Below are 26,153 nucleotides of genomic sequence, written 5' to 3' on the forward strand. Positions count from 1 at the left end.
CCATTCTTTATCTGTTTTAGCAATTAAAATAATAAATATTATGCACTATTAAACAGCAGCTAATAATCATTATTCACTAAGTTGTACCACTATCCTTCCCACGTGTAAAATAGTCCATTCTTTCACGGTTTTTCTTTAAATTTTAAAGAACCCCTTCTCGGGGGTGAAAATATTTGACTAAAGTAATTCACGCTTGAAATTGGATTCCCTACTAAAAAAATGCATGTTTTTGAGTGATGTTTCAAAAATAACTGGAAAACTAACAGTACATTTTAACCAAAAAGTCGTAGGAATCAAAACAAAACTTTTCAAAATAATCAATCAAACTTTTTTTTATTTTTATCAGGCTACACAACTCGAGTTAGAACGTGATGAAGGTGAGAGTTTATTGGAATTAACCTTCAATTGAAACACTATTATCATCAAATAACGTAAAAAGAAAAAGTTTTGATAGACCAGGACATTTAGCACAAAGTAAACCGACTTTTAAATACAGCACTAGAAACTTGCAACTTTTGCACTATGTTCAGGATGATGTCAGGAAAAAATTCTACTATATAAAAATGGGTGAAAATGCATAGTTGCATTTTTCTGTGCATCAAATGCATCCAAAAGTACATTAACATCTTAAAAGAGATCTATATCAACAACCAGATTTTCTTACTCGGGGGGTTTTGTGGTCGATGAAGACGAATACGCCATCAGAACCGACCACCGGTGCATCTGATGCCCAAAACCCCTCCAAGCTGTAGAAGATAACATGCTCTATTAGTGACCTTGGGCTCCAGGTGCTCCGGGGTCAATTTTGATGGAGTATTCGTATTCAGCGACCCCAAAAACCGCCTAGTAATCTATTTGCATGCACTTAGTGCCGAAAACCATCGACACTCTTTCAGATGACCTTTCTTAGCAGTAACCGCGAAAACCAGGTGCTTCGGGAGTCGGTTCTGATGACGTATTCATGTTCAGCAACTCCAAAAAACCCTCCGTCACTCCAAAAACTCCAGAAGATGACGTAACCTTAGACACTATGTACTCTGGGTGTCATTCTGATGGCATATTCGTCTTCGGCAACCCAAAAACCCAGCAGCCCCCCCTGGAAGTATATCCCTTGCAGGCCCATTATCGCCAGCCCTGTGTATTCATGGTCAGTGGCGTCAAAAACCTCCCAGTAATCTCTTTGTATCAATTTAGAGCCAATAACCCTCTAACCTCCAGATGACGTGCCTTAGCAGTGACTCTGGGCACCAAGTGCTCAGGGTGTCGGCTCTGATAACGTAATCGTGTTCAGCAACCCCAAAAACTTCAGAGTAACAAAATGTGGCAATTAATATGCTTATTTTGACATGTTTATGCACTTTTGGATGCATTTTATGCACTTTAAAATGCAATTATGCATCTCCACCGATTTTTCTATTTAATACTTATTACCTGAGATCATCCTGAACACAAAGCAAAAGTTGTAAATCTCTATGTGCTGTATTTAAAAATCGATTTATTCCAGTAATTTTACTGCTAAATGCCTTGGTATATGAAATGAAATCAAAATAGAAGTCCGATTTGTGAATCCATAAAAGCTATAGAAAAAAAAGTAGACATCTGTAAAGACGCTTATATCACGATGAAATATTCCAGGATAAATGTAAAAAACAAAACTGCCTTATGGTAGGGGAGCCCAAGCGGGGATTTTTGCAGTTACTCGAGCGCGTCAGATTATCATATGGAGAGAAACCTGGTACCCTGCAGATGTACCCCTACCATATATTGGCTCTTAACACAAGGGAGTTCATTAAGGGGGTCCGAAAAAAAAATCTATACTTAAAAAACTAGAAATTGTCAGATTAAGATAAGGTAAGTTAAATATGTACATGCAAAAGAGTGTATATTTCAAAAATCTGACGATTTGAGCCGGGCGGAAGGAAATGGATGAGTCCCAAAATTTCACAAGGAAAAAGCGAATATTTCGCGAAATGAATGACAGATCAAAAAACTAAAAAATACGTGGTCAATATTTTTGAAAAATCTATCGAATGGTACCAAACAAGACCCCCTACGGAGGTGGGGGGGATTACTTTAAAATCTTAAATATGAGCCCCAAATTTTTACTCGAGATTTAGATTCTTTACGTAAAAATAAGCAACTTTTATTCGAAACATTTTTTGAAATTATAGATAGATGACGCTATAATCGGAAAAAACGATTGTTGGAAATGGAAAATTAAATTAAAAATGGAAAGTCCCCACTTAAATGGAAAACTTTACTTAACTCTTTTTGGTTTTAGGACCTACTCTTCACAACCCAATAGGTCCCCAAAGCGCTCGAGTGACTGCACATTTAGCATACTTCGCTCCCCTACTATTATATTATTACAGTCTCAAGTTTACAGAAATAAAATTTCAGTATGATTTCAGTAATAAAATAAAAAATATTACAAAAAAATGTAGATAAGGGAACATCTCGGAAACATTATGTAGCATAAAAATTGCGAGCGAATGTATTAATGATTTGCTCTTATGAAAAACAATAAAGAGGCGTTGGGTTAGAATGATAATGTCTCTCAGAAATATACAGATAACAATAGACAGAGCTTAATTTATTTTCGGGAGGAGAAAAAATAGCATGATTGTGCAAGTTCAGCAATCGGAAAAGTTTACTAAGAAAATGATAACGAGTGGGGAAGTAAAATGGATGTGTATTATAAGGGGTGATTAATATATTATATTTTACGAAATGCAGAAGATTCATTTTTATTTTTATTTTATTAATAAAAGATATTTTCTATATTATCCTATATACAGGGTGATTGATTAGTGTGATAAAGCTCAGCAGATCCGCTAGAGTAATAGATAGCAATAAAAGTTAATAACAAAAATTTTAGGTAACTTTGAGCTTCACATTACACAATTCGCGAGGAAAAATTTCCTGTAGTTGGCTGTATACCATTACAAAAACATAAAATCCTTTATAAAAGGTATATTTATTAAAATCCCTATACAGGGCTACATCAAAGACATAACTAGTTTTCAATCGGTTGACCGATCATCATCAGTGTAATCTCAGACTTGCTTCCATACAAGACCATACAGCCATGATGTGAACTAGTCAAATTGAGCTCATTGGTACCTCGAGCGTAAAACATTGGATATTTTATAGATCCATGTTCAAAATCACATCTTTTTCATATGTTCCTATGACGGATTAATTATAAAGGGTTTATACCCTAATATTTTTTACTTTGGTGGTTAGCATGTTAGATTCTGAGATTACACTGATGATGATCGGTCAACCGATTGAACACTAGCTATGTCTTTGATGTAGCCCTGTATAGGGATTTTAACAAATATACCTTTTATAAGGGATTTTATGATTACAAAATTAGTAAAAATGTTACAAGGTGTTCGATAACATAGTGGCCGACCAAACATATGTTTTTTTTTAATGGAGCACCCTATATTTTATTTTATATTCTAAATCTTCTTAACCTCTCCATAACAAAAATATAAAGGTTTGTTACGTTATACAATACAGGATACTTACAAAGTTATAACTAATTTTATATGAAAATCGTAACAAGTTCAACTCACTGAGGTAGCAGGATAAAAGTTCTTCGGTCATTTTGAGTTAAGTGGACAAACGGATAGATTGCGACCTATATTTTTGTGGGTAAAAAATCCGTAAATCCGTAAAATCCGTAAATAAAGTCATATACAACGATTAAAGTATACAGAATATACGGTGGAAATAATAATATAAGTCAAATCTTGCGATTTCTCGAATCAAATCTAATACGATGATTTCTGACTTAAGAATTTTTATTTGTGTCATTTTTCTCTAAAATGTAAGTATAACAAACGTTTATAGGAGTTTGTATAACAAACGTTTATAGGAGATTATTTGGCATTTTCTTCTTCTTCTTCTAAAAGATCCTATCTTCTGGAGATGTTGGCGACCACATTGACCCATCTTATTCTATTTACGGCAGCTTGAAATAGATCAGTTCGCCTTTTACGATTTTTTAATAAAAAACAAAGCAAAATTAGCTGGACGTCTCCTAGCCCAGGAACCAAAGCTTTTCACCTCGCAATTTTTACAGAATGGATCGATTTGTTTGAAAATTTGGGAATAAGTAGTGGATAGTCCAAGCATTAAAATCTATATTCTGCCGAAAGGCGCTTTTACCATGGGGGTGGTTGCCACCCCACCTTGGGGGTGGAAACTTTTTATTATATTTTGACCGCAAAAGTCTATAAAACCATTCATTTTAAGCAAAAAATGTTCTATACTTTTTTTGATAAAATTAATAGTTTTCGATTTATTCGCTATCGAAAGTGTTAGTTTTATATCGAAAAAATCAATGTTTTTCTATATTATACTCATTTACAATTCACTTAATTTTTGCCGCAGAAAAATTTTTTTCAAACCAAGTTCTTGGGAATTAAATAACCTACAATTTAATATTTAAACATTTTTTCGTACCCCTGATGCTAATCTTTCTATTCTGAAGAAAATGGCATTTTTTACCAAACTACAAAAATTCATTATTCGCTTTTAACTCCAGTTTTTTCAAAACTAATCATTTTAAGTCGGTCAAACTTCTGGAATCTATTAATAGTATATAAATAAAGAAGAATAAATAAGGCCAATGACTAAAAACACCGCCAACTTACATTATTATGTTTCCAATTTAATTTCTCCTTTTTTTTCAAAAAAAGATATTGATTTTTTAACCGTAACTTTTTTATTTTTTATCGTAGAAAGTTTTCTAAAAAACAAATTTGTAGTTTTTCCAAGCTCTATAAGACTATTAATATTAAATTCTTTTAAAATCCTCAGTTGCAAAAGCAGGTGACTTTGAAAGGGTAGGTAAAGGTGGTTTTTACATGTTACTACAAGTTTTAATTGTCAATATCTCACTCAATGCATGCCGTAGAAAAAATTTTTGCAAACCACGTTCTTGGGAATTAAATAAACTACAACTTTAGATTTAAACATTTTTTCATATCTCTGATGCTAATCTTTCTATTCTGAAGAAAAAGTCATTTTTTACTAAAATACAAAAATTCGTTATTCGCTTTTAACTCCATTTTTTTTTAAACTAATCATTTTAAGTCGGTTAAACAATTAGAGCCTATTAATAATACATAAATAAAGAAGACCAAATAGGATCAATGACTAATTTTAATCAGGGAGGTAAGTAGGGGGAAGTTTCCGATCACTTTTTCGCTGAAAAAAATAGGGACTGACATTCTTTTTATTATAAGTCACTTAATTTTTGAGCTAGAGAATATTTTTTTGTTTCTGGAGATAGATCTTTTTAAATACTTTAAATTAGTTTTAACAAGTTATCCTCGAAAAATGCATAGTTTTACCGTCTTTTGACTTTGAAACTACAATATTTAGCATTTGACGAAGAACAGCTATATATAATAAACTATAGCTCGATTATTATTGGTCTTAAAGAAATTTAAAAAAAACCGTTTTGTTTAGTTTTTCAAAAGGTACATTTTTGTTAAGTAAAGTTGTTTTGATAAAACGAAAACTTTTTGAGTTACTAGCAGAAAACTGATTATAAACATTGATTTTTTCGATGTAAAATTAACACTTTCGATAACGAATAAATCGAAAACTAATTTTATCAAAAAAATGTATAGAACGTCTTTTGCTTAGAATGAACGTTTTTGCCAACTTTTGCGGTTAAAATATAATAAAAAATTCCCACCCTCCACATGGGGTGGCAACCACCCCCATGGTAAAAGCGCCTTTCGGCCTCATATAGAATTTGATCCTTGGACTATTCACTACTTATTCTCAAATTTTCAAGCAAATCGATCCATTCTGTAAAAATTGCGAGGTTTTGTCCTATTTTAAGCTTCATTACTTGGACTATCCACGCATTTGTCATCAGCTACTCATCATCAGGGTGTTCAGAAACTCTCCCGACAAACGAAGATTAGAGAATATTGGAGATTCTTCAGATAATTTTAAAACAATTTAACTCAATTCACTTAGTCCGAAAATGCTTTCTACGGGAGATAGAGCTCTTTGAAGATGGCGTCTTGGAATTAGTTTTTCTTAAATATCTACAGAACACTCCTATTTAGAAAAACGAAAACTGGTACTCATATTTATCTTCCAGGGATAAATCTAATACATCAATTACGAATTTCTAGTACCGATCATAGGCGCCCGTTCTGGGTAGGGCACCGGTTATTTTATCGTATAATTTTTTTATCTTTAACTTCTAAGCATTTTTATACTGGATTATTAAATTGTGAGGTATTCTAGTACTAAAGGGTACTCTTGATTTCAGTCGGTAGGATGCACCGTTATCTAGAAAAATCGATCTGAAAAGTTTTCGTTTGTTGAATTTGAAAAAAAATTTTCAACAAAAAAACTATTTAGAAAAACGAAAACTGGTACGTTTATTTATCTTTCAGAGATAAATCGATTTCTTAAGTTGCGAAATTCTAGTACCGGTAGTGATGTAAAATTTCCGGGAAGATTCAAACGCCGGAAAGTTCCAATAAAGTAATCCATTTTGCAATTATTATTGGTGTTAGCACAACTGCTACTTTTTGCAACTTTATTCAAAATAGTTCATCATCAAGACAGTTTTATTTAAAATTCCGTGAAAATTTTAAATTTTCTTCCTCTATGACCATAAGATAAGCATTTGTAAAGCACTTTCAAACACAATGGCTGTTTTACAATTAAGGATTGAACCCGATCTAGTTTTTACAGGAACTTTTAATGATATAACTTTATTGTAGTTTTGAAGCTAGATTGTTTTAAGTCGGGCAAGAGATATGTGGGAATTAGTTACCTTTTTAACAATTTCTTTACAACATGCCTCAACATTTTTAAGAGAATGCAGGTTCATCAAATCAGACACCAGCAAATTTAATGTATGAGAAACAGGAATATGCTTCAATAAAATTATATTTGTTTTTTGTCGATCATTTTGCCTTTGGCAAAATGATCCATTGGTGCTGCATTGTCTGTAACAATCCGACAAATTTTTTCTGGGCCGACTTCCTTTATACAGGGTGTCCAGAAACTCTACCGACAAACGAAGACAGGAGATTCCTCAGATAAATTTTAAGACAATTTAACCCAATTGTTCTAGTCCGAAAATGCTTCCTAAAGGGAGCTAGAGCTCTTTGAAGATGGCGTCTTGTAATTAGTTTTTCTTAAATACCTCCAGAACGCGTTTATTTAAAAAAATGAAAATTGGTATGCATATTTATGTTCTAGAGATAAATCGATTACATTTATTGTGAATTTCTAGTACCGGTCATAGGCGTCCGTTTTGGGTAGGGCAACGGTTATTTTATCGCATAACTTTTATGTCTTTAACTTTTAAGCATTTTTGACACTGAATTATTAAATTATGAGGTATGCTAGTACTAAAAGGTACTCTTGCTTTAAGTCGGTAGAACACACCGTTTTCTAGAAAAATTGATTCGAAAATTTTTCGTTTTTGAATTCCCAAAAAAAATTTCAAAAAAAACATTTAGAAAAACGAAATCTGGTACGTTTATTTATATTCCAGAGACGACTCGATTTCATTAATTGCGAATTTCTAGTACCGGTCATATGCGTCCATTTTGGGTAGGTGAAGGGTTATTTTATCCCATAACATTTTTGTCTTTAATTTTTAAGAATTTTTGACTTAAGATTATTAAATTGTGAGGTATTCTAGAACTAAAAGTCACTCTTGCTATAAGTTGGTAAAATGCACCGGTTTTTTTTTTGAAAATTTTTTTCATTTTTTTTTTAATTCAAAAAACGAAAAATTTTTAAATCGATTTTTCTAGAAAACGGTGTGTCCTACCGACTTAAATCAAGAGTACCTTTTAGTACTAGAATATCACACAATATAATAATCCAGTATCAACAATGTTTAAAAGTTAAAGACAAAAAAGTTATGCGATAAAATAACCGTTGCCCTACCCAAAACGGACGCCTATGACCGGTACTAGAAATTACCAATGGATGAAATCGATTTATCTTTGGAAGATAAATATGTGTACCAATTTTTGTTTTTCTAAATGGAAGCGTTCTGGAGGTATTTAAGAAAAACTAATTACAAGACGCCATCTTAAAGAACTCTAGCTCCCTTAGGAAGGAAGCATTTTCGGACTAGATGAATTGGGTTAAAATGTCTTAAAATTATATTATGAGGAATGCCCTGTCTTCGTTTGTCGGCAGAGTTTCTGGACACTCTGTATATTATATTATTTATTATTTCTTGCGAAAGATATTCAGCTGTGTGCAGACACGTAGCCAGGAAATTTGCTTGAGGGGGGTCCAAACACAACTCAATATTTTCGATATATTAGATGGTAAGGTATTGACAAAAATATTCAGAATAACTTTAGATTCATATGCAAAATTTGAAAAAACCATTTTAACCTAATACTAATACTCATAAAATATAAGACGCCGAATTATTTTCTGCGAAATTTCTCAACAACGGAAAATCCCAAGAACTTGGGTTCCACACCACAGTTATTGAGTACTAGAGTAAACGTTGGTGTATAAACGTCAGTTAAATTTTGTGCGAAAATGTGTGAATTAGGTATCCTGTCGTAAATAATATGACGCTTTAAGTGTCAACTATAATAACATAAGCCGTCTATTACGTACAGCATAAAGACTGCTATGCATTGAGATTAAGGGAAACGGAGCAAAATGCAAATTTTTAACGCATGTCAAAATTTTCAATGTGTTTTAAACGTATTCATTTTTTTTGAATCCTGAGAAAACTAATAAGTATTTTTGAAAAATTTAAACGCAGAATGAAAGACTACTTTATTACCGAGGGGACAAAGTTCCTTAGAATAAATAAAAAGTTTCTTTTGAATAGAATATTTGCAATTAAAAATCACACTAAATTTTCTTTTATTTTCACCCCTGTAACTTATTAAAATAAAGATTAGAGGACTTTCGGCCCTCAGAAATAATGTAATCTTTCATTCTCTGCGTTTAAATTTTTAAAAAATATTTATTAGTTTACTCGGGAATCGAAAAAAATTAATACATTTAAAACACATTAAAAATTTTGACATGCGTCAAAATTTTGCATTTCGCTCCGTTCCCCTTAATTATTCTCCAAATATATAATTTGATGCCAGTCCTTATCTTGGCAAAAACACCGATATCGAAGTATTACCTCTTACAAATTTTTATGTGAAGGGATCGACAAAATCGTTCCATGGTAGTAACCGTAACATTACTACGGATACTGTGTGCTTTTTATCGAATGAGAAACATAAGTACTATCAATTCGTATGTGATATACTGTCATAATTCCCACAAAACAAATAGGAAGCCAGTTTTTAACTATCAGTAAATGACAACAAACTTTTGTGTAACTACAGTGTACAGTGTAAACGAACAATATGCGGGCAACACAACAAGAATTATTGCTGTCCAGTATGTCCATTTTCTTAGGAGATGATAACATTTAAGCCGTTCTTAATATATTATAATTGTATTAAACTGTAACTATGTGAGAATATAAATTTTAAGTGAGTTTTTTTTAATAGGTATTAAGGTACCAAGGGTATTATAAGGATAATAACGCTTGAGGTCAATGGTCGAAAGCGTTATTATCTATAATACCCGTGGTACCTTCAACGTTTAATGTCCGACTAAATTCTTCTTTATATGCAAAAAATTTGAATGAATTTTGAATTAATTAGTTTTCAAAGACGTACATTTAGCAGCAATAGTCTTAACGTAATTGTGGTAACCATAGTTTTACTTAGGTTTTTATTTGTCAACTTGACAGTATTTAACTAGTCATTTAAATTTAATGCCCATGGGCGTTGTTTCAAAATAACGCTGTACAATAAATATATTATACACGGCTCACTAAAATAATTAGTTACGCCCCTGTACTACTGATTACTTAAAATTCAAGTAGTATTTATGTAACCTTTCTGGAAACTCCAGGTTATTGTTGAGACTCGCATTTGAACCCCTCGCCGGGGCAGATCGTCAAAAGCTTCCTAACGAGAATCATCTCTAATCTATCGACGCTCCCGCTATTCGTAAAAAGGCCGCATTTTACCGGCTTTTTTTGCTATCGTTTTATACCGCTCAGATAATTCAATCTGCTCAGTATTATCGACGATGATTTATTTAGCGTATTAGTGAGTGCCTTACAAATGAACCAAATGGATTATGGAATTCAATCAGAGCTCTGATGTGACACGTCATCAAGGAATAAAACTGTAAGTACTCTACATGTATGTGAACATAACTTATTAGTCGTGATACTGTATGCATTTTGAACCATATACCTCTCGTAGCAAATATTCTTTGTGCCATTTATGCAGATAATACTTTAAATTACATATGAAAAATCGTTATCTACTCTTAACCAGCTTACCTATGGGAATATACTCTATAACCGTACAATAAGTATAGGTTACTATTGTTAAGGATACTTTACGTATTGCCTAAACATTTCTGTTCCATCGAGCCGTATCATATTAATTATTTATTAATTAAATCCTCAAGGTCCTTCGTATTTGCATATTTTGATAATCTCTATTCTGAGAATAACGGTTTTTCATTTATAGTGTCTTTCTGTTGCATTTGGAAATTTCCAAGCCACGCCGCCCCGGCACAAAAATAAAATATTCCTCTCTTTCTGCACTCAAATTCTCAGTATTTAACCCAGCACGTCTCTACAATAGCTGGTAGGTTGTTAAGCCCGGTCTACACGTGCAATTTCAGAAACTACTTGCTTTGTTCAAATAAAGGAGTCGTTTTGTTTGTATGAAAAAATATTTGCATATATTACATTATTTTATTTTCGTAAATATATTTTTCTGTTTATAGTATACAAAAAGTGTACTCATTTCTTGGCTGATAGTACGGGTGTTATAATTTTAACATTGTTTGTTCAACCTTTTGATTTAAATTAAATTTATAATTTTGAATCCGATTAAGCCTGGTTCACAGGTTACAAAAATTATTAAAAATAATTTTGTTTTCTTGCATAAATTGTAAGTTTTTGCTACATTTAGCTTCGCTTAAGCTCATTTTACACTTCTAGAAAACTATAGAAAATAAATAATTGTTTTTTCCTTCAATTTAATTAATTTAAATACTTGTTAAGGGTGTATCACACTTGCTGAAAAATACCCATTTTGGAAAATTGCATATATTTTGAAATTTTATAGTTTTGCATTTCATATACTAATCTGCGCTCATACAGGGTGATACTATTAAGCCAATCTCACACTATTAAACGTGTAATATATAATATATTGTACATATTCTCTCATTTTCGCATCGATTTATAGGTTTAGACATTTGCAAATAATCTATCTAATCTCACATTCTCGCAACATGGCTGACCGATCAAAATATAACCGACAGAGGCTCACCGCAAAACTTGATATAACCAAGTTGGCTGATTCGGTTCCCACAACTCTTAATTCTCTAAACAAATATAAAATTCGTGAAATAATTTCACAACTCAAACATTCTTACGGACTTTTCCGCGATGCTCAAAATGTGCTGGAGACGATTCCCGAGGAACCTACCCCCTCTACTGATTCCTCTGTGGTTTTTGATAAATATTTGGATACAATTTCTCTATTGGAAGAAAGGTTAGAGGTCATTGAAAGTTCTAATGTGACTGCTACCCCCTCCCTCCAATTTGACCCTAATTCTTCTCTAACCTCACAGTCTATGGCTAGGCAACGAACAGTAAACCTCCCTCGTATTCAGTTAAAACCATTTAGTGGCTTAGTTACTGAATACAATTCATTCATTGAGACCTTTGATACAATAATAGGATCTGATACTACATTAAGTGATCTGGAAAAACTCATTTACCTCAAAAGTTTTCTAACTTCCGAGCCTTTGACGCTTCTCGAGCATATCCCACTCACAGGTGACAATTACAAAATAGCCCGGGATAACCTGACACAAAGGTACGCCAACTCTAAATCGCTTATCAAAACTCTCATCTCTCAAATTCTTGATGCGCCTCCTATTTCTGGAAACGCAAATCACTCACAATTAAGAAATTTTCATACGGTCATGTCAAATAATTTCAAGGCCCTATTGAACTTGAATAGGCCCCCTTCAGATCTCTTGCATTTACTTCTCATACATATCGCTACTCAGAAACTCGACGCACCTACCATTAGGGCTCTTGAGTTCCAATCCGGTGGTAGCCAAGCTACCCCTGATTTTGTCCATTTTCTAGGGGAAATCGAGACACGCGTTGTTCATCTTGAGAATATTCAATCTCAATCAAAACCAAAATCGACTACTACTTCCAGACACTCTTTACACCTAGCCTCAGACACTTCTACCAGTAACCTTTCGCCTCGCTTAGGTCCTAAGAAATGTTCCTATTGCAACGACTCTCACTCGATCTACTCTTGTCCTCAGTTCAAGCAGTTGAATTCTAAAGAACGTTTTAGTTTTGTCAAACAAAATAAATTTTGTATTAATTGTCTTGGGTCTCACATGCTCGATCAGTGTAAATCCAAATTCTCTTGCATAGTTTGTAAATCTCGTCATCACACGTTGCTCCATTTCGACAAAACGGGTCATAGTAACCCTTCCGCGGCTGTTGGCCAACACAACTCAAATAATCATAATAAAACCGCTATCTCAAATAACTCCCATACACAGGGTAATTCACAACAGGGGCCCTCACATGTTAGAGCTCCTGAAACGGAAGTTAATCTTCAAAATTCGACTCCACATTCAATGGCTCTATCTGCAGCCTCGCTTGATAATCATTTGGTGTTATTAAGCACACTCCAGGTCTATCTTGTCGCTCCTAGCGGCAAGAGGGTCTTCGCAAAGGCACTTTTAGACTCGGCCTCACAGGTTTCATTTATTAGTGCTGACCTCGTAAAGGAACTGTCACTCACCACTAGAGATGGAAAATTACGGATCAATGGAATTAACTCCACCTCATCCTCGTCTCAATCTATTGTAGATACAACAATTTTCGCTGTCGCTAACGACGTTCCTTTTGACATCTCGTGCTCTGTACTCCCAAAGATAACAAATCCGCTTCCTCAAATTTCTATTTCGGCGAGCAAACTAAACATACCCTCAGAGATACCATTAGGTGATCCGATGTTCCATGTAACATCCCCAATTGGTATCCTGCTCGGTGCAGACCTGTATAACGATATCATTCAACCTGAAATAATTCGTTTGGGAAAAGGTCTTCCCGTTCTTCAACGCACTCTACTCGGGTACACGATATCAGGGTCAGTTCCAGACTTTGCTCTTAAGTCGAAAAATACTAAAAAGGCTTTGGAATTTTATTCAAACTCTCTCGTTACTTGTTGTTCTCATAACACTCCTTCCGCCGTAAATGAGCCGGTAGTGTCCAACGAGGAACTATCCGATCATTTACAAAAATTCTGGGAGCTGGAAGAAGCCGCTCCTCAGAACACCGATCTCATTAATGATCACCCCGCTGAAATTAATTTTGTAAAACATGTTAATGTTCTCCCCAATGGACGATATGAGTCCACACTCAATCTCAAACTCCCTATCGAAGATATAGACATGGGAAATTCGTTTCTCTCGGCAAAAAGACGTTTTCTCAGTCTCGAGAAACGTTTTCAACTCAACCCTGATTTATTGGAAAAATATCAGGACATTATATCGGAATATCTCAATAACGGACAAATAATTCAAGTGCCGTTAAAAATGCTAAATGACTCAGGTAAACCTAATTACTTTCTCCCTCACTTTCCCGTTTTCAAATCCAACTCTACTACTTCCACTCGTATAGTTTTCGATCCAAACAATAAATCGTCTACGGGAATCTCCCTCAGTGACGTCATAGACAAAGGTTATGTCGTCCAACATGAACTTTTTGACATTCTCGCTAAGTTTCGTCAGTTTAAATTCGCACTAGTAGGCGACATCAAGGCTATGTTCCTACAAATCGCCATTTGTCCCACTGAAACATTTCTGTTAAATTTTCTCTTTAGGGACAATATTCAGCAGCCTTTACGGTGCTATCAATTTCAAAGATTACCCTTCGGGCTCCCAAGTAGCCCATTTATCGCTCAAAGAGTTATCAAGCACATCGCTGACAACAACAAACATACCCACGAACTTGCTACTAGTGTTCTGCAAGAATCTATCTATATGGATGACCTGATCAGCGGTGCTGACAGTCTTCATGAATTAAGTTGTCTTTTCGAACAATTAACTTCTTTGCTAGAAACCCATGGTTTCCTCCTCCACAAGTGGAACTGCAGTTCTTCAGAATTTCTGTCTCAACACAATTTAAATCCCGTCTCTGAAGTCAGTCTTAACTTCACGGGATCTGATAAAGTCTTAGGCATATTCTGGGATTCAGAACGCGACCACTTTTCGTTTAAAACTCCTATCTTCAAATTGGCTAATGTTGTTACTAAACGTACTATTCTCTCCTACATTGCTACTTTGTATGACCCGCTAGGATGGTTATCCCCTGTCCTTGTGAACGCTAAGCTCTTGATACAGGAAATATGGTCCCAGAAATTGGACTGGGATCAACCCATTGACTCACCCATCATTATGAAAAATTGGCAAAACCTCTTATCGACATTCAAAACTATAGAAGAGGTCAAGGTACCTCGATGCTTACTTTTACAAAAGAAAGTTGTTGATGTTCAATTAATTATTTTCACCGACGCATCGGAAAAAATATACAGCACTTGTGTGTATCTCAAAGCGACATACTCAGACTTTTCTGTATCGTCGCGGCTTATCGCTTCTAAAAACAAAATTTCTCCGCTAAAAAATAAACTCACCATCCCCAAATTGGAACTTTGTGGAATAGTGTTGGGAGTCACTCTGGCTCATAGACTTTTTCACATCTTCAAGAAAAATTTGAGTATATCTTCATCTCATCTCTTTGCTGACTCTACAATTGCCTTGTCTTGGATACTTTCTAAAAAACACATTTGGAACATTTTTGTACAAAACAGAATTCAAAAGGTCAATTCCTTGTTGGAAACTTTTCCTTGTGATTTCCATTTCGTCAGAAGTCACGAAAACATCGCTGACCCCGCTTCCAGAGGGATAAATGTCTTTGATAATCCCCAGACCACCGAAGACTGGTTATGCGGACCTAGCTTTATTAGAGACAATCCCATCGATTTTTCTCTTCATCAAATTCCTCATTTTCAGGATGATCTTCCTGAATTAAGGAAGTTAGTTGTCTCAAACATAGCAACAAATCACGAACTCAACGACACCTTTGAAAATCTATTCGCTAAATCTTCTTCTTTTCGTAAAATTCAAAGAATTGTCGCTTATCTTTTTAGATTCATCAGTAATATTAAAAAGAAAATAAATAACTCTCCACGAGATACGGATATATTGACGCCACCCGAAATGGAGATCGCTGATCACGCGATCATCAGGTATATCCAAAGTATCTACTTTAAAAAAGAGATTCTTGAATTGAAAAATGCTAAACTCGTGACCAATAAAGCCATTCGTAAACTCAACCCCTTCCTACAACATAATGATGGGCTGATTCGTGTGGGAGGACGTCTCCGACACGCCCCCATATCGTATAATCAAAAACACCCCATTCTACTTCCTTCTAAATGTCGAGTTGTAGAACTAATCTTGACTCAAGCTCATCATAAGTTATTACATTCAGGCGCGCAAACAGTACTTTCGTATGTCAAAATGAAGTACTGGCCAATTGACGGATTAAGACAGATTAAACGCTTAATTCGTAAGTGTGTAAACTGTTTCCGATTCATGACACCCAATTCTGTTCAACAGATGGCAGATATGCATCCCGATCGTGTACTCCCCACTAGACCCTTCCAAGTCGTCTCAGTGGACTATGGGGGGTTCTTCTTAATTAAGTCCTCACATTTGAGGAAGGCACCGCTTTACAAAGCATACGTAGCCTATTTCATTTGCATGAGCACTAAATGTGTTCATATCGAACTCGTCACAGGATTAAGCGCAGAAGCCTATATTCTTACTCTGAAAAGGTTTATTGCCAGAAGATCCACGCCCAGTATTATTTGGAGCGACAATGCCACAAATTTCCATGGGGCAAAAAATGAAATGCGCGAATTCTATGATTTTTTCTTAAATCAAAATAATTCGGAACAGATTAAGGAATTCTGTACTCAAAACTCCATAACTTTCAAGATGGGTGTTCCCCGCAACCCCCATCAATTCGGCCTCCATGAGGTAGGAATAAAGAGTGTGAAGTATCACCTCTATCGAATTATAGGAAATTCCCACTTCACCTTTGAAGTGTTTAACACAGTATTATGCCAAATCGAGGCTATTCTAAATTCGAGACCCATCACTAGGATGTCGTCTGACGCCAATGACTTCGCTTTCCTATCTCCAGCTCACTTCTTAGTTCAAAGAAGTTTAACCGCGCCCCCTGAACCAAGTGTTTCAGAGATACCTGAAAATAGGTTGAATCTTTTTCAGCGTATTAGTAAAATTCAACAGCAATTTTGGAAATTGTGGAAAAAAGACTATCTTTGCCTCCTGCAGCAAAGAAATAAATGGACCGACCCTACTGACCCTGTCAAGATCGGGGATTTGGTTCTGTTGAAGGAGGATGGTACTCCTCCACTCTTATGGCCAACTGCCAGGGTAATAGATGTATTGCCTGGTAAGGATGGTCTAGTTCGTACTGTCAAGATTCACACTACTCACGGTGATTTTCTTCGTGGTATTACGAAAATCGCTGTGATTCCCCTGGAAGATTAAAATCTATCCCTAGGGGGAAAACTTATCGTTTTCCTCCATTTTATCGTTGTTACCCCTTGTGTATATAAACTCTAATTTCTTCAAACATTTCTTATCGTTGTGCACATCTTTGCCAATCCCCTCTCTTCGAGGTGATATAGGCCATCTCTCTCGCCTGTCGCCCCCGGCAATATGTACAATAAATATATTATACACGGCTCACTAAAATAATTAGTTACGCCCCTGTACTACTGATTACTTAAAATTCAAGTAGTATTTATGTAACCTTTCTGGAAACTCCAGGTTATTGTTGAGACTCGCATTTGAACCCCTCGCCGGGGCAGATCGTCAAAAGCTTCCTAACGAGAATCATCTCTAATCTATCGACGCTCCCGCTATTCGTAAAAAGGCCGCATTTTACCGGCTTTTTTTGCTATCGTTTTATACCGCTCAGATAATTCAATCTGCTCAGTATTATCGACGATGATTTATTTAGCGTATTAGTGAGTGCCTTACAAATGAACCAAATGGATTATGGAATTCAATCAGAGCTCTGATGTGACACGTCATCAAGGAATAAAACTGTAAGTACTCTACATGTATGTGAACATAACTTATTAGTCGTGATACTGTATGCATTTTGAACCATATACCTCTCGTAGCAAATATTCTTTGTGCCATTTATGCAGATAATACTTTAAATTACATATGAAAAATCGTTATCTACTCTTAACCAGCTTACCTATGGGAATATACTCTATAACCGTACAATAAGTATAGGTTACTATTGTTAAGGATACTTTACGTATTGCCTAAACAAACGCCCTAGGGCATTATATCATATATTTAACTGACTTCGAAATCATGTCATTAATTGTCAAATAATATACCGGACATTAATTTTTTAAATAATGTCGTAAATTTTACGATGTATGAAAGGATATTCAAATCATATTAGTGCTCTAGGGCTAATATTTTAAAAATTGCAATTTGTTATTATTTATATATTATTTATATACATATTTTTAAATTTAAAATATTTTAACCATGCAAAACTTGCATTTAAAATTTTTTCAAAATTACTTTTACTAAGTGCAAGATAGAATGTAAAAAACGGAATCCTATATCTCGTTAGTAGTCACCCACAGCATCAGGGACGCTAAAATGATATTAAAGACACAATGGTGAAATTAGGTATTAAAAACAACTTGCTAGAGTGAGATATAACATCTACATATATGACGACAATCTCACCCTAGTAAGTTGTTTTGAATACCTAATTTCACCATTATTTCTTTAATATCATTTTAGCGTCCCTGGTGATGTTAGTGACTACTAACGAAATATTGGATTCCGTATAAAAGAGTAGGTAGTACACCTGGTTTTTTATAATAAGTAAAAAGTAAAATAAGTTGAAATGCTGATAAAATACTTTCGTTTTTGGTAAATCTGATGTTTAAATTGGATACAAGTTGATCCGTACACTAAATAAAAACAGAAAGAATCCTAGTAAAAATTTTTCAAAAAAATAATAACTTGGGATAAACTTGCTGCCTTGGTACTAAAGTTTTGGGAAGGGTCCGGACCCCATGGACCCCTCCCTTGGCTACGTGCCTGGCTGTGCCTTTCACAATCTGTAAAAAGTGTAAGTATACACATTACTGGTTCAGGTGTTGTCAAGCAGCGTTTAGACGCCGCTATAAATCGCAACAATTTATCGATATCAATCGAGTTGTTTCAATTTATCGTTGAGTGTAAATTGTACATTGCAGCGATTTATCGGAATTAAGGGATTGGAGTTGGTATCGGATTGCATCAATTTATTGTAACGATAGAGTTGTTTCAGTTTATAATCAATCGCGACAATAAATATATCGCAGCTTCTAAACAGCTTTATAAAAATCAATAAACCGTAGCAATTTATCGTCACAATAAATATATGCGAATAAAATAAATAAATTAAAAGTTATGCGATAAAATACCAGTTGCCCTACCCAAAACGGGCGCCTATGACCGATACTAGACATTCTTAATTAATGAAATCGATTTACATCGAAGATAAATAAGCGTACCCTTTTTTGTTTTTCTAAATAACAGTGTTCTGGAGATATTAAAGATAAACTAATTCCAAGACGCAATCTTCAAAGAGCTCTAGCTCCCTCAGGAAGTATTTTCGGACTAGGTGAATTGGGTTAAACTGTCTTTAAATTATCTGATGAATCTCCGGTCTTCGTTTGTCGGGAGAATATCTGGACACCCTGTAGTTACGTTTTAAAACCTTTATCCTACCTGTATAAGATTTCTTTTGCTTTTTTTTCTTGACTGGAGTATTTCCAATGTAAATATTTATGAGTATGTATGTGATTTACCGAAAGATAGTATTTTCCAAAATCATGTTTACAGTTTAACAGTCAAAAAAAAAATACACTTTTAATCCACCAAAAACATTTAGTCCTTGTCCTACGACCGTCAAAACAATTTAAAAATCCTGAAAAACAAAACAATAACCGGCGTCGTGCGTAATCTTTTACATCATCGTCTCGTCAACAAAGAAAAAAATCGCAGGAAACAGGGAATACAGTGGAACCTCGATAAGTCGGATTAATCGAGACCGCGGTCGATCCGGCGGTTATCGAAAAACCGGGTTAGCCGGAGAATATGGTAAAAATTAATAAAATACATATAAATAATAAACAAATACACATTACAATTGCAAAAACATGAAATACATATGCACAGTACTTCTAAATTACGTACAGTTGTATTATACACTAGTATACAGTATTGTTTATTTCTTGGTAAAAAACTCAGTCAAAGTGAAAAAATGTTTGTTTGATCTGATCAAAATCGGTCCGGATTAGCCGGACTTCCGGGTTATCGGAGGCCGACTTATCGGGGTTTCACTGTAATTAGGATTGTATGTTGTGAAACACGCACCATTGTCACATGTTATAATATGTGTGTTAAAAAGGATCAAGAGTAAATAATAACGACCGGCAAATTTCATTAAATTATTTTTCCGAGATTTTACGATTTCTCCAAAAGGAGAAAATAGTACAATTCTTATTATTTTTTGAGTTACCTTAGTTAAAAAGTGAAAGTTCTGCATGCCATAGAAGCCAAGATATTGTAAATTTTGTCAGCGAATTTCAATTTGAAGTTCCATTAAAAAAACGCAGTTCGGAAATTTCTCCCCTCTACAGTTTCATGGAGATATTTTACGAACCACGCCCCATCACCTTAATAGACCAGGGCGCATCTGTAAAAATATTAGTACATTTGGACGTTGAGAGGTGACTCAAATTTTTTTGCAGAAATTGCTTGAAAATAAATCAAATAATAATATTTGAGTTATCCTCCCTCTCAAAAAGGTCCGGAACATTGTTTAAATAATCAAAATGTCAAAAAATTAAGGAAAAATTCGATTTTTTTCTTGGTTTTTTAATTATAACTTTAAAAGTATTCATTTCCGAGAAAAGTTCTACTGACATAAAAGTTGCGTAATTAAATTTACTATAATATAGAATTGGTTAGAAATTTAAAAAATAGTCACCCTTATTGCAAAATAGCAATAATTGTGAAAAAAACATACAAAAACAAGTATTCGTATTTTACGTTTTTCAAACATTTATGCTACACTTAGGACCTTCATATTTCACCCTAAAAAACTTTATGATACAGTAAAACAACACTGTAAATTTCATTAAGACCGGTTTAATAGATTTTGCAAAATAAATTTTGAAATCCAGCTTTCGTAAAAAAAATTCATTTTTTCAAAATGTTACAGGACTGAAAATAAAGCAGATAGCAAGTTGAAAATTTTTTTACGTATAGAAGTGTACTGTACCTTTCATTCGCAATTTTTCAAAATTAAAATCGATTAGCACCACAGCGTCAGGAATTTTTTTAAATAAACATTAATTATTGGTGCTACGCGCAGGACAGCGGATAGTTTGCTCTGATTGGGCATTCCAATGACCTTTGATAATGATTGATACATTTTAATTTTTATTACATTTCGATATAAATAAATAAATTTGTTTATTGCAAAATAAAAACACATACTCTATCCTTTGAAATAACACTTTTATTAGCAAAAACTTTCTTTGTTCATATATTTTAACTTAAATAATAAAAGTTTATTATTTTTAAACATATGCAATTGTTTAAACAATATTTCACAAACAATAATAAAATTAATTTGATTTTTGTAGAATTAAAATATTAAAATACCACAAAATATAGAGTAAGAAAATAATATATTAGATAAAGATTGGAAGAAATTTTGGTGGAAATCAACTTGTGTGAATCTAACACCGCTGTCCTGCGCGCAGCACCAAAACTTATTGTTTATTTCAAAAATTTTCTGACGCCGTGGTAATTAATCGATTTTAATTTTGAAAATTGCAAATGAAAGGTACAGTACACTTATATAAGCAAGAAAATTTTTAACTTGCTATCTGTTTTATTTTCAGTCCTGTAACATTTTGAAAAAATGAATTTTTTGTGCGAAAGCTGGATTGCAAAATTTTTTTTGCAAAATCTATTAAACCGATCTTAAAAAAATTTACAGTATTGTTTTACTGTATCATAAAGTTTTTCTGGGTGAAATATGAAGGTCCTAAGTGTATCATAAATGGTTGAAAAACGTAAAATGCGAATACTTGTTTTTGTATGGTTTTTTCGCAATTATTGCTATTTTGCAACTAGGGTGACTACTTTTTAAATTTCTAACCAATTTTATATTGTAGGAAATTTAAATACGCAACTGTTATGTCAGTACAACTTTTCTCGGAAATGAATACTTTTAAAGTTATAATCACAAAACGAAGAAAAAAATCGAATTTTTCCTTCAATTTTTGACATTTTGATTATTTAAACAATGTTCCGGACCTTTTTGAGAGGGAGGATAACTCAAATATTATTATTTGATTTATTTTCAAGCAATTTCTGCAAAAAAATTTGAGTCATCTCTCAACGTCCATCTCAAAACAGATCCGCCCTGGACTATTAACAGGTTATAACTTTTTACTCGTTCACTGTACCTTTATACCATCAGTTGGATCATAAGATTTATATCATTTAGAATCCGTTCAATTTTCAGCTCCTAATGTTAATAAACAATGGCAATACGACTTAAGAAAAAAATACTTTCTTGTTTCCTATGTCATACGTTGTGTTTTTTGGAAAGTGTGTTTTTCACCGGCTTTTCATTGCGCCTACTTACTGTGTAAAACATAAAATTTCAAAGGAACTCAAATGTTCAAACAAACACAACTGTTCAACACAAAAGCTAAAAGGTCAGATCTTTTTCAAACTGGTTTTTAATAAAAAAAAATTAACAAAATGTTAAAGGTTTCTAAAACGAAGCCTCAAAGAATCCATTGCAATTTACAAAATACCTCTACTCTAGTTACTCTAGTAGAATGACTAACAAAGAGAGTAATTTTTAAACTATGTGGTGAGTCTGCTTGAAATTTAGCACACTTTAATAACTCACTACTTACCTGTCAAACTTTTGAGTAGGTAGGTATTTTACATGTCATTACGCAAAATAACACAGTTATTAACATTTATAAATTACTGCAAAATAAGGGTTTTTGCAATAATTATCTCGGTCAATTGTTTACGTATTTTAATTTGAAAACTTTCAAAACTAAAGAACATTTTCTGATATACAACTTATTTGAACAATTTTTCATTAAATTTAACTAATTTTCTCCAAGTTTAATAAAAAACAAAGCAAAATTAGCTGTATGTCTTCACACTCTTCACACAAATAAAAAATGTCATCGGCTACAACTGATATAGTATGTAGTATGTACCTTTTAAAAGGATAAACATTTTTTTAGCCGTTTTTCCTTGGCTGTGTTTCTAACGTAAATATTTATAGGTAAGTAAAACTAATTACGACGACTTACCGAATGATAGTATTCCCCAAAATCATGTTTACAGTTTAGCAGTCACAATTCGAATACACTTTCAATCCACTAAAATCATTTTTAGTCTTTGTCCTACTACCGTCAAAACAATTTAAAAAAAAAATCCTACAAAACAATAACAAAAACGGCGGGCCTCGTACGTAGATTTTACATAATCGTCTCGTCCACAAAGAAAAAAATCGCATAGAATTATCAGGATTGTTTGTTGTCAAACACGCACCAGTGTCACATGTTCCATGTGCGTTCGAAAGGATCAAGCGTGCGCTGGCTCGTATTATCCGGCCGAAGAGCGGGAAGAGACTAAATAACTCGTGGAATTTAAACGGAAAGCTTCTAAACGAAGCCGATGTTGGTTGGTCCAAAACGTATTATAGGACTCTGCTTGATTTTTATTTGTTAACTAGAATAATAGAACAAATTAGACAATATCGGTTACTATAATGAAATTGAAATATTTCAAATATCCGACCAGATTAATCGATTCTAGGAAATGTGTATATTTAGATACTTATTTGTGTTTTCAGTTAGGATATTATGTGTAATTTTAGAAACAAGAAATAATAAGCAAAATATGGCTGTTACAGAAAATAGCAAATAAAATACATGTAACATTCATAATATTAAAGATTTGTCCAGACACTTTTCGCGGAAGTCTTTAAATCTTAATAAACCTACACCGTAAGTCAATCGTCGGCTGTATGCAATAGTGACACAACACAAAAACTGGTATATAATTCTCCAAAACACGTGTATAAAGTTTAATGACGAAGTTCTAAAGAAGAATGAAGTCATTCTTTGATAGAAAGAAAAACAAATTTTCTCATTCAAGTAACTCGTAGTATTCTTTATTGAGCCTTTATTTCAATTGGTAGGAATAACAAAAAAGGCCAGTTTTGTCCTGCTGTACAGCTGTCAGCTGTCAGCCTCATTTTGAGTAGATATGGCCGATAATTAAATAGCGATAAGTTATAGAAGAAATTTTGAAATGAGTTACAGTGGACGATAACATAGAAATTAGGTACTTGTTTTTTACTTGGCCACCACAATTGTCTAAGTAAAATATGAATTTCAAATCGTCATAATCGGACTTTGTAGATGTTTGTTTAGTCCGTTCTTTAACGGTAAAATATTGCAAAACCTGTAAATTTTAAAGAACCGCTTGGATTGACATGAAATTTGGCATACACATAGCTAACAAGTCAAAGAAAAAAAGTGATATTGTGCCGATATGTGCTTTTGCCCTGGGGTTGGTTTTCACCCCCTCTTGGGGGTGAAAAAATATTCGTCCAAAGAAAGTCAGGAAATGGATAAACTGGCTAATTTTAAGTAACTTTTCTTCTATAGAGTTTTTTCACTAAGTCAATACTTTTCGAGTTATTTGACAGTGAATATGTTCATTTTTCAACAAAATAACCACGCTTTTAGACGGTTTTTCGTAAATAACTCAAATAGTAAGTATTTTGTCGAAAAAACATTTTTAGCAAAAATATAGCCTGTAAAAAAATTTAAAAAATGGTGTATATGTCACGTCTCTACACCTAGTAGAAGCAGAGTTATAGCTAATGAAAAATAGGTTCATATTCGTCAAATTCCAAATGGAATACTTTAACGTGAAATAATCAAAAATTAAGCACATTTCGGGGAAAATTCATTACAACTTATTTAAAGTGTTTAAAAAAAGCTTCATTTTTGTTTTATAAAAAAAATTTCTAACATCAAAATTAAACAAGTTACGCTCAAAATAAAGTTAGTCCCTTTTGGTTTTGGTAAAAAAATCGAGAAAATCACTCCCTAATTAGTACCTTAAATGAACTTAATCGTTACGACTTCACAAGTTTCTTGACTCGTGTATATATTGTTTATATGATCTGTAAGTTTCATCGGTTCAAAGTCCTTATTATTGAAAGGGCTGTAGTTAAAACGGGTTGAACGAATCACTGATCACGAATGTATGCAAATTTAGAAACACCAAATCTTAATCAATTTTTGTCTAAAAGAAAAACAAAAAAATACATGATATTCAGAAAAGCAAATCTGACTTTTTTTGTTTTTCGAGATTTTTGGTATCTCTAACAATTTTTAAGTTATTTTGAAAAAAAGCATATTTTTCAAAATTTAAATTTTTAAAAATTTTACTTTGAAACCAAATTGTTTCAAAAATAAGCACTTTGACTCGATCAAACTTACAGATCATATAAACACAACATAAGTAAAATAATTTGTGGAGCAGTAACGATTAATTTCGTGTAAGTTGCTAATTAGGGGGTGGTCTTCCCGATTTTTTTTTGCAAAAACAAAAGGGACCAACTTTATTTTGAGCGTAACTTGCTTAAATTTAATGCTAGAAACTTTTTGTAAAAACAGAAATAAAGCTTTTTTAAACACTTTAAAAAAGTTAAAATAGGTTTTCCCCAAGAAGTGCTTAATTTTTTGGATATTTCACGTCGAAATATTCTATTTGAAATTTGGTGAATATGAATCTATTTTTCATTGGCTATAACTCTGGTTCTACGAGATCCAAAGACCTAACGCGTACACCATTTTTTGTTTACTTTGTTATGTGCTATATTTTTGCTAAGAACGTTTTTTTCGACAAAATACCTACTTTTTGAGTTATTTGCGAAAAACCGTCCAAAAATGTGGTTATTTTGTTGAAAAATGGACATATTTACTCGCAAATAACTCGAAAAGTGTTGACTTGGCGAAAAAGCTCTATAGAACAAAAGTTACTTAAAATTAGTCAGACCCATTTCCGGACTTATTTTGGACATATAATTTTTCACCCCCAAGAGGGGGTGAAAGTCACCCCCAGGGCAAAAGCACACATCGGCACAATATCACTTTTTTTCTTTGACATGTAAGCTATACGTATGCCAAATTTCATGTCAAACCAAGCGGTTCTTTAAAATTTAGAGCAAAAACCGTGAAAGAATGGACTAGTTTTAAATACATCAGCAGGCACGATCCAATTTCTATGGCACCTTTACTGCCTTCTCCTTCATGCCAAACATAGCAGTGCACATTTCCCAGTCCCTTCTTCTGAAGTTCACAGAAGTTGAAATATTGAATTGAAATGAACTGAACTGAATCGCAAATTGAAATATTACAAATATTCGACCACATTAATCGATTCGAAGAAATGTATATATTTACATACATATTTGTGTTTTCGGTTAGGATATATGTGTAATTTTAGAAACAAGAAATATTAAGCAAAATAAGGCTTATACAGAAAATAGCAAATAAAATACATGTAACATTTATAACATTAAAGATTTGTATCGACACTTTTCTCGGAAGTCTTAATAAATCTTAATAAACCTCATGGTAAAATGCATGGAACCACCGTAAGTCAATCGTCGGCTGTATATAATAGGGACACAACACAAAAACTGGTATGCGATTTTCCAAAACACGTGTGTAAAGTTTGAGTGCCAATTTGAAAAAAATAAATTTTGGTGTATTTGGGAGAGCGTT

The 26,153-nt window shown here is 33.5% G+C and overlaps 1 protein-coding gene across 1 annotated transcript in view; it reads right to left on the reverse strand.

The window, feature by feature from the left end:
• The window catches only part of LOC126880921 (thrombospondin type-1 domain-containing protein 4-like), a 727,288-nt gene extending 704,303 nt beyond the window's left edge, over positions 1-22,985 (reverse strand). Inside the window, exon 1 of the mRNA XM_050644997.1 lies at positions 22,656-22,985. Within this exon, the coding sequence (XP_050500954.1) occupies positions 22,656-22,681 (26 nt within the window). The 5' untranslated portion in view covers positions 22,682-22,985. The remainder of the gene's footprint in view (positions 1-22,655) is intronic.
• Positions 22,986-26,153: the final 3,168 nt, after the last annotated feature.

This window comes from Diabrotica virgifera, chromosome 2 (genome assembly GCF_917563875.1).
Source record: "Diabrotica virgifera virgifera chromosome 2, PGI_DIABVI_V3a".
NCBI lineage: Eukaryota > Metazoa > Arthropoda > Insecta > Coleoptera > Chrysomelidae > Diabrotica > Diabrotica virgifera.